General features: G+C 37.4%; 1 protein-coding gene across 1 annotated transcript; it reads left to right on the top strand.

Annotated features, from left to right (window-relative positions):
• The first annotated feature begins 1,176 nt into the window (after window positions 1-1,176).
• LOC149940625 (uncharacterized) lies at window positions 1,177-10,339 on the top strand. The gene is made up of 3 exons (XM_090179340.1): window positions 1,177-1,497; window positions 5,464-5,588; window positions 10,201-10,339. Exons 1-3 carry the CDS (start codon window positions 1,177-1,179, stop codon window positions 10,289-10,291), a joined length of 537 nt encoding a protein of 178 aa, XP_090035466.1. The 3' UTR covers window positions 10,292-10,339.
• The last annotated feature ends 415 nt before the right edge of the window (window positions 10,340-10,754 follow it).

Below are 10,754 nucleotides of genomic sequence, written 5' to 3'. Positions count from 1 at the left end.
CTGGTTCCATTTGCGGCAGAGCCTGCAGTTCTGGTGGCATTCGAAGTACAGTTTGCAGTTCTGGTTGCATTTGCAGTAAAGTCTCCAGTTCTGGTGGCATTTGAAGAAAAGTCTGCAGTTCTGGTGGAATTTGCGGCAGAGCCTGCCATTCTGGTTGCATTTGCAGTAAAGTTTCCAGTTCTGGTGGCATTTGCAGTAAAGTCGGCAGTTCTGGTGGCATTTGAAGTAAAGTCTGCATTTCTGGTGGCCTTTGCAGTAATCTACAGTACTGGTTACATTGGCGCTAAATTCCGCAGCTCTGGTGGAATTTTCAGCAGTGCCTTTATCAGTGGCAGATTATAGAGGGGGAGGGGGCAAAAATTACATTACTTAAAAGCGCCTTATAAGAAAATTGCACCTAGGGCCTCGCAGGTACCTAATCCGCCACTGGCTTGTGACATTTCCACATTTATTATAAATGAATGAAAGCAACCCATCCATAAACATTGTCTCTAGCGACCCGAAAACGAAATAAACTGAAATCGCACCATTTAAGAAACCAATTTTCACATTATAAGACTGATATTCAAAATTATTTGAAAAATACAAATGCAAAATCTCTCAAAATTAATTAATACATTATTCCGCTTGCTGTTTGAAACACTTAATTTGTTAAATTCCCATAGATTCAAATCGGTGTACTTTTATTTAGAATACGACGATGACTAACAAACTTTTTATTTGAATCTTCGCACCAACAATTGAACTAATTCGAATAAAGAACATCATACAAATTTAGCAATAGAAGCTATAGAGAAAGTCAACTAATTATTTCTTCAAAATTTAAATCAACCCATCTAAAAAATAATAATAATAGTTTCCATCTACCTAAAACGAGATATGAAATACGTGCCAGTGTCGAAAAACCAGCTATCACATAGAAAACTATTAAATAGTTGTTAAATATATCACCAGTCTCACCCTGAATTTGACCCTTTCCCGTTGAGATTTTAGGGTGTAGTTCCGTAAATAACCTATCAGTAAGAAAAAAAACCCAACTCTATAAAACGGGCGACAAAACATTTTCGACTCTTAGACGTTCAACGGAGTGGTAGCCACGTAATTGCGCTCCATCGAGAGATTATTAGAAAATAAAACATATCCTCTATCTTTAAAGCGAAAAGCATTCGAGGCGTAATGAGATTAATTGGTAACGTTCCCGTATCCTGTTTACTACTGGCGCTATCGGCAGGAATCTGGTGCTCCGACGATTCTGCGGGATCCTCGCGGGAGTGGGCGAACGGGGAGGGAAGGTCAACGGCGGAGGTCAAGTTCGGCGGGGGTCAGGAGCGGTTACTACTTCAACTACCGAAACAGTTCGGTACCTCCCAAGTGTTGACGATCAACTGGACCAACGCTTTGCTTTTGTTGCTGCTCAAGTTGTTGATGGTGGGAACTTCTTTCCTGAAGAGCTTCGGATCTCCGTTTCCGCGAACCATCGAACCGGACGCCTTCGGGGTGAGTTCTCTTGCTCCCCACAGCGGCCAGACCAAATTAACTCTCTCTTCGGCGAAACCGTAGCATTCTAGCGGTGGTACGCGGCTGCTAATTCGAAGATAATAGGGACTATGATAGGGTTTCCCACATCGCGCTGTACCCGCGTCAAACAAATTAGTAGAACTGTTCTTGCCTACTGTGTTTTGACCTTCAATTGAGTGGGAATTTAACCTGGAAATCTAGTAATCACCATAAGTAACATCATAAGTAACGTAATAACAATAAGTATGACAATTAACGAGGTTTACAACCAAACTGATTTTCATAGTTATTGCGTAATCAAGAAGTTTTCTCAGCACAGAGCCCTCTAGTGTCTAAAATACGCGAGACTTCCGCTAAGCCGATATATCATTCTGGTTTCCGATAGATAGGCGGAATATTAGGCTAAAATGATAAAAATTAAAAAAGTTTTTCTAGGCGCCACGAGCTCATGTTTTTTTTAATCACGCGCTTGATTCGCACGCGGGCTTCAAAACAAAGCCAAAGCCGCTCGCGACTCCAGAACGTGCTCTCCGATATTAGGCTTAAGTTTTTTTCAAAAAGTAGTCATCTAAAACGGTAAGTCGCGAGTCGCGAGTCCAAGTCGCAGCTTGAAGAGAGTATCAGTGCCGAAAAAAGGTTCGGTTAGAAAATTAGCATTATAGCAATTGGAAGTGTCATACTTATTGTTATTATGTTACTTATGATAACATAGTATAAGTTATGACACGTTCTGCTCCCTTAACGTTTACTTTTTTTAACTGATAGTCTGTTAATAAATAACCAAGTGGCTTAGAACTAACAACTTTTTTAACCGAGCTTATTGAAATTTAATATTCTTTAAAAAGTAATAGTTACGGTTAGTTTGCAAAATATTGATGCATTAATAAACATTTTGATTTTGAATTCAATGTTGGGCATTTAAAAATATTTATATTCTCAGCTCACAAGCGGCTCTCTCTCTATCTAATACGCTAAGATAATTTACTGATTAATGTTGCCTCATATAATATCTTGCTCATTGGAGCGTAGAGTACCGCTCACTCGCGTACATTTATAGTTTCTTCTCCCTTCTTCATTTCATTATTATATTAATTTGCAGAAATAAACATATTTTCCAAAGAGTTGTAGTGCAGTGCCAGGCGTAAATAATATTGACTTGCCTCTGCATAGATTTTTATTGAGAAATAAGCTCATCTTTGAGCTCGGCTCACTGCTCAAACTAAGGGCTCGTTCAGCTTTTCTATTCACACAAGCAATCTAATATTTAGTTTATTCTATCCTCTCATTTATGAAATAAAAAGGTAGTTTTTATTTATCACTTATTTGAATACCCGCTTCAAAATGAGCAAAGTCCACCCAACACTGATGGAAGCGAGGGGTAAGACTATCCCGGATGACCTGTACACCGAGTTTGCGTACGGATTTTAAAGAGTTCACGAACTCTTATTAGCACAGTCAAATGTACGACAGTGTACACCGAGTTCGCGGAGTGACCAACCCCTCGGATGGAAGCAGGGGCGGCGATATAGGGTACGCAGGGTACGCAACTGCGTGGGGGCGCAAGAGGTTTGGGGGCGCATTTTTTCGAGGACTATAAAGTGAGTAAGTTTTATAGTTGGCGCCAAAAGTAGGTAAAGACTGGTTTAAATTTGATGTAGTTCAGTCTTTAAACACGAGAAGTTTATTTAAATGCGTTACGAGTTTTACGCTACTTCATTTTAACTTACTCTTCGAAGAATTAGTTCATAACGCAGGGTACACGCCGGAGACTTTTTAGATTATCTAGTCGCGTTACGAGATTTACTCTACTTTCAGGGGCGTATTAACCATTAGGCAAAGTAGGCACGTGCCTAGGGCGCCATTTTTCTAGGGGCGCCAAAACTCTGATAAAGCCCCACGGTCCATGTACTTGGCTTGCCCCAACTCAAAATAACGCCGAAAAGATTTGGGGAAACTAAAATATATTTACTTTTTTTTTAAAAACCGATACGCCCCTCCTTACCTGACCAATGCCAAGGAGCGCCAAATTTTTCTGTGCCTAAAGGCGCCGAAAGGGTTAATCCGCCCCTGTCTACTTTACTTTAAGTTTTACTGCTTAGAATTTGCTCATAAAGCAGGATACACGATGGACACGTTTTTACTCTATGTTACATTTCTATGTTGGAGAGCTTAATAAGGAGACGGGTTGTTTAAATTTAAAAGTAACATATAATGTGATATTCGCAGTGGCGGCGCCAGGATATTACTATGAGTAGGGCGGCTACTTAATTCTTTAATTTGCCCCCCCCCCCCTTTACATACATTAACTAAACAAAACTGTGACAAAACCGGTTTATTTTTAATAATTTACAAAAGAAATGTACATGACTGTTTAAATGTACTCGGAAGTTATTTTTTTTGTCGATGAGCATAACAAGGCACATATGGGCAACATCCTCCAACAGCATTCTCCATTTTCACTTACAATTGTGCAAAAACACTTGCCAGTTGCCACGCTTTATTTTATCTTTATTTTAGAAATTGGGACCATAGATATAGGAAACGTATATAAAGGTCTAGATAAAATATTTCAAAAGGAGTGAATACGGAGGTGACAGCTAGCAGAAACGCGTAATTTCTGCAGGCTATCCTTATAAGGCGCTATCTATCGGTAAGAAAGCTCGTGCTATCGTCGCGAGAGCCATTGTTTCCTGCTTTAAAATTATACTAAAAGTCACCAACAGATGGTGTCTAAAGACTACGGCCTGCGGAAAGGTCAAGCACTTAGTACTAAAATGCTAAGAGAGCTCGCGCTCTTGGTCACGTACCTTCCTCGGTGTCTGCTAGTTGTCAATTCCGTATTTTATGTTAGGCTTAGACGCCCCGAAATTTATCTAGACCTTTATATACATTTCTTATATCTATGATTGGGACTCGGAGAGTCGGAAAACCGCGCAATTTATCATCTGTCTAAAGATGCAACATTTTTTGAAGTAGCTAGTTTAGCAACTACAACGAATCAAGGCTGCGTTCGAAAAAATATTAGAAATCACTGTTCAGTGTTCGCAACTTAAAAACAGCAGGCTTTTAATTCGGATTTTGATATTTCTAGTTTCGCAAATCATGTTAGGGGGCTGTTCGGGGCCCCTTCATCTAGATTTGGGGCCCCTACAAGCGAAATAAAAGTAGGCTGTAGCCTGCGTAGCCTACCCCTGGCGCAGCCACTGGATATTCGATGTAGTCTAAGTACCGTCACGTACCCTACATCATTTTTAGAATTTGAGGGTCAAACGCAGTTTTATTAACATTATTCAACATTAAATTAATCTACCAGTTATTTGTCTCAACGAAGAGATTAGGGTTTATGGTGGCAGATAACTATCAAATCCGATTAAAACCACCCGTGTTCATCCGGATAAAGAAACTTACAAGGAGACGACCCGAGGTGTAACGCGCCGATTTGGTTCAAACTCGGGGGTTTGGTAGACCTTCATGTTACTTGAAAAACCTTAAAGGGAAATGTCTCCATAGGCAACCGTTTTGCCATGGCAATCAAAAGGTTTTTGACAACGCAAAATGGAAATTTTACCATACATGGGAATCTGTAAAACAAAATTAATGAATTTCAAACTTTTCACTATTTTTTATTTATATTTTAAAAAATTTAAAATTTTCAAAAATTTAAAATTTTTTCAGGTCTGATTTCCATGTTATTTTCAATGGGAAAATTTCAATTTTGCTTGGTTTGCGCTTGTTGCAGCCTACTTCCAGGGGCTAGTAGGCCGTACTTGCAAGCTTTCTGGCACTTTTTTAACTCATCGTAGGAAAATGGGGAAAAACAGGCATTAACCCCCAACAACTCCTTCAAATTTTTGATACACCCTGTATATTTACTAAATTACGATAAGGAAAAAGTCCAATACTGATTTACTTCTGATATTACGCTTTGAATTTTTCTTTGCGAAGGTTTCATTTCCGAGCTACGTTAATTGGAGAGACTCTAATGTCTATTGCACCGCCCAAGATTTACTATGTTCACCAGACCATAATCATGTGTCACGCCTACCCGTTGCTATCAAGATATTGAAGAGGTTAGTTATACCAGAAGGAAATGATTTACTTCTTAAGAGATAAGTATCTATCTAGGCTATAACAAGGAAACCGTCGCCGTTAAAACAAAACCACGTAACTTGAGATACGTGGTTTTGTCAAAATTTTCATATTTAGATTCTACACCCCAATTTACGTATATAACATTAAAAACATTAATAGGTTGCAATTGGATTTATTTTTTAAATCGAGAAAACATTTAAACGTATCTTTGATATTCACAACTTATTTCGCGCAAAAGCTCGTATCTTGCTTATTTTCAGCTCCTATCTCACTTCATGACGCGAAATCACGTATCTCTAAATATTCCCCGTTAGCAAAATATTTTTAAATTAAAATCCTCATAATTTCAGTATTGAAACGAAATTATTTAACTATAAAAATAAACACATGTAAAAACCTAACACGCGATTTCACAAGTCCCTGCAAAATTAAACAAGTTGGCAAGCCAAAATATACCCCTCCTCGGAAGAGTTTTTAATCTTCAGTGAAGCGTAACTGTATCCGTGGTTCTGCGGTAGGACGCTCACCTGTCGTTCAAGAGGGCTCGGGTTCGAATCCCGGCCGATTAAAAAATTATACTACACCCAATAACAAAAAGAGGGCGCTTTTGGAAAAACCTTTTCCCTGATTCTAAGAAACTGCGTACGCAGTGATTACCCTTTGCAACGAAAATGCGAACGCGTTCGCAGGCCTGACAGACAGACAGACCCACCCACCCACAGACAGACAGACAGACACGGTGGTTGTATAACCCCTCCTAGGGTACAAAGTCCCCTCGGAGAGGTAAAAATCCATTTTTCTCAAAAAGGCCACCGAAAAGATACGTGGTTTTGTTTTAACGGCGACGAAACGTGTAAATTCCCAGGCTTTTATCAAGTTCCAATGAGCGCCGAAGCGTACACCGCATCACGTGAGAAAATATACCGCGTGAATAGGCCGATCAAAATATTTCGCCTAAGTTGTTATCTTTCCCTCACTACTAGAGGATTTCGGAAAGGGGATAGGAAGGGAAAGTAAGTCTGTGACGTATGTTCAACAGCAGCGCCATGGATGTACAGATATCAAAACTATAAAAACGTTATAAACAAATTTCGTCTGCTGCAGTATTTTTGTGGGAAACATAAGCCTTAGCGAGAATCGTGGCCTCACGCGAACGTTTCTTATGATCCACTCGTAAATTATAAGTTAAAAATATAAAATGAATCGTCTAATTGGAATTGGAGGATCTGTTTGCTGTTTTATTTAAATGCTATTTAATTTACATTTATCAAAAACATTAACAAACCTTTTCTTTGGAGAATCCATCGCTTCAAACTTGCCGATTCGCGAATTGCGAATTCGTTAGACTGCAAAACAAATCGTCGAAGTTGGTCGTAAATTCCGACCAATCAGATAAATCCTCTTTTTCGCAGGTTTACGCGGGGGAAGTACTGATGGGAAGTCTCCTCGTAGGATAATATTTTTATCGGCCTATTACTCCGCATAGTAATTTAAAAGAAACGGTTTAAATAAATGAACATAAGTAAAACAAAATACTCAAAGGAAGTACCAGCTTCAAAGAAACCACTTGGATACTTTAACGTATTACACCGAAAAGATCCCGTATAGAATTGCCCCCTATCGTAGCCGCAGGGCGTAATACTTTATTTTTATCACCCGATTTACCATAAGTGTATAATATTTGTACAAAAGTGTGACACTTCCTTTTCTTCACATGCAAAAGTTTTACTAAGAGCTATTCACAAGACAGACTGCATTAGGGGCTTCTTCGCAGTTTTGCGTCCGCTTGCTAACACGTCACACGTAGCCTTTCACAGAGCCACCCTAGGGCGAGATTTTCTTCTTGTGATGATGTCACTCCGTTACTAGCTCTCCGTAAAATATTCCCCAGACTGACAAACTTATAGAATGATATTATAAACTTATCGATTTACTTTACTAGAGTAAGAAGAGTAAACCTATAACGTAATGGTTCGAGAGAGGGTAAAAACGTTTTCCAAAAATGGCTACCTGGGCCATTTTACCAAATATAAATTTTGGATAAGCAGTCGATTTTATCAGTTTACTCTCTTTAATAGCGCTCGATTTTGGATTTTAAGTTCCAGTGGGAAATCGAGAGCAGGTGTCAACGAGATTCGTGTATTCCACTGGCGATCGCGATCTAGCGCTCGGCTGCTAGAGACAGAAATTCTTTATTTCGGTTAGCTTGTAAACATGTTATTGGAATAATCTTCTGACAGCTCTGATGAAGAATTGGAAGCTATAGCATTAGAATATTATGTACCGAACATAGCTCTACCCAAAATTATTAATTATGTAAATGATGTGGTTATGAATTATGATGATAACGAGGTAAGTAGTTAAGCCTGATATTTGTCCTATGGCCATTTTAACTTCACAGGAAGTTTGATTATAATTTCCACGCGTGTTCCACTGGAAAATATATCAGTGGCGCTCCAACAAAATCGGAGGCAGAGCTATGACGTCAGATACTAATTTTAGAGCGCTCTGAGGTCTAACCAGTGAAACTCGCTAATTCTCTTTACTTAATTGACGAATAGTTCACCAGAACAAGCGACTAGTCTAATTTAGCGCAAAAGGTGTCCGTAAGTTTTGGAAATCTCAGACAATCGGACCTAATACACTAGGCTAGACATTCTATCGGGAATTGCACGTCCTACACTTAATTGCACTTGCTTTAAAAATTCCAACGTTTCGGATAAATAATACCTCTTTTTTATATTTACGCGTCAAACTAAATATTTAAGTTACTAAGAATCTCCCATTTACATAATCAAAACGTATCTGTCAATAAAATTGATTATCTATCACTTAATTTGCTATTTATAATGCATTATAAAAATAAATAGTTAAATACATCTTATATTAAACTTGATCTTTTTTAAATGTAAAAATTAAACTTTCTAGTTAAACATTTGGTCGTTACAGCTAGGGGCACAATTTTCACTTCAACCCAGTTTAATAATTCGTTTCTCTAATTCTATTGGTTAAAACTGGTATTCACACCCACTTAAAATACATTTTAAGGTTTAGTATGAACGTAGCTTTAGTTTTGGGACAGCACTAATCCACAAAATGTTGAATAGGCTATTAGTATCGTTTTTCGTCGTCGTGTACCCTACTTTACCAAAAGTGATTCAAAAGCGCGTCAATATAAGTAATGTTCCACAGCTATTTGCTAAACGATTTCCAGAAACCAACTGACGTTGGCGTCATAAAATTTCCCCTGAGATTCTAAAAATGTCTATTTCGTTTGGCACTGTTTTTTTTTCAGAAATGCACGTGGAGTTTTAGGAAAAAATATTTTTCACGTAACATTAGCAGTATAGAGATTTTGTTTTCTCCGGTAAAATAATTATTTCGGGCCCTAACAAAGCCGTGACTATTTGAGATAGCTATACCTCGTTTGCAGTGTTGCCGCTAGGTATTTTCTGAATGTAACTACTTGGAAACGTACTTTTTGTACTTTTGCTATAAAAAATAGGGCGCCACCTAGCTCTGTATATTTTTAATGCCAACAAGTTTTTATAGATGGCGCTTAACTTTATTTTTTCTCAGAAATGTTTCAATTTTAAATTGAAATGTGGTACAACCAAATTTTGGTCACTTTGAACATGTGAGTCTCAAAAGCCTAATTTTGTATTTTATTGTAAATCTAACCTAGTCAGGTCGTTTTTCTCATAATTTTACGGTTTTGTAAGACCTCGAAGGAAAATAGCCGAAAAATTCTGAAACGTACTAAAATCCTCCTTAAAATTTTAAAAATGTACTTTTGTACTTGGTTATTTCAAATCGTACCGAAAAAGTACAAATGTACCAGATTCGGCAACACTGCTTGTTTGTTCAAACCATTGAGTTGGGAATATTAATCTAGAGATCCAATCAAATCTGCTACCCGCGAAACAAGTTTTTGAAAATAACGAATGTGCTGTCTCCTCTAAAATGACGAGAAAACGTTATCATATGACCCGTGGCGCCATCTATTATTTTTGAAAAAAAAACTTTTTGCCGGAAAACGCGTCTTATTTGAACGAACCATTGAGAGATAGACGGCGCCACGGGTAGAATGATTAATATTCCCAGCTCAATGGTTCAAACCCGGGACGCCAGGCCAATTGAGCCTTAGGAAGTTGTACCTGATTCCCCCTCTTTTGTCGGGCCTGTATACAGTTCTAGTGTCTTTTAATTACCACAATCCTAATTGTTAGTGCTTCCAGATGCCACCTGGTCAGGTTATTCAGATATCTGAAGAAAATCCATTAGCCAGTTCAGGTTTTTCTTTTATTTAAAAAAAATAAATTAAAACTTAGAAAGTAATTTAAAATCCATCTGAAATCTGCTCATAGGAAAGTGTCCAATTATTTCAGATTAATTTTGGGTTTAAACTATCTGTTTGGCATTGCAACCCGATTTCAACTGATCTGATAATATCCGAGCGTAAATGCGGATATCTAATATCTGACCTTTCATAATTTTATTGTATCGGTTCAGATACCGCAAGTATTATCTGAGAGACTGAGAATCGATTTGAAGTATTGAAACATGATTAATTAATTAATTTATTTGCAGATTAACAGAGACAACTTTGCTGAAAAATTTCCGTCATGAGTTTTGCGTCACCAATTACAAGGGATGTTCTACGAAATTCAAAATTAGATAAAATTGATATTTATTTATATTTTAACTTATTTAAAAACAAAATGTAGACTAGAAATATACTTTTTATGTGTTTGTGTGGTGTTTAGTCAAAATTCTTAATTCTTAGTGAAATTTGGTTTTTAAAATTTCTTTTAAAATTTAATTTTATATATTTAATTTATTTCATAATTGTTTTGTATTGTACTGGTAACCGCCATGTATAGGCTATGCCTCGAACTCTACCTGAAAAGTTATTTAAAATTAAATATTATTATTAAAATTATTATTATAACTATCACTAGATTTTTCCAAAAATGTTGAAATTTTAGTAATTAGCCAGCAATTGAGAAACCTTTTTTGCTCTACAGTTTTCGGTGTCATTCTGAAGCATACTTATCGAAAGACGTAAATTAATCATTTAGTGTAGGTATGGTTCACTGGTATAAAATAATATATATTTATAAATAGTAATCTTCTCAGTCATT

This window comes from Leiobunum rupestre, chromosome 6 (genome assembly GCF_980474605.1).
Source record: "Leiobunum rupestre chromosome 6, qqLeiRupe1.1.hap1, whole genome shotgun sequence".
Taxonomy (NCBI): Eukaryota; Metazoa; Arthropoda; class Arachnida; order Opiliones; family Sclerosomatidae; genus Leiobunum; species Leiobunum rupestre.
This window is presented reverse-complemented; position numbering and strand designations above follow the sequence as displayed.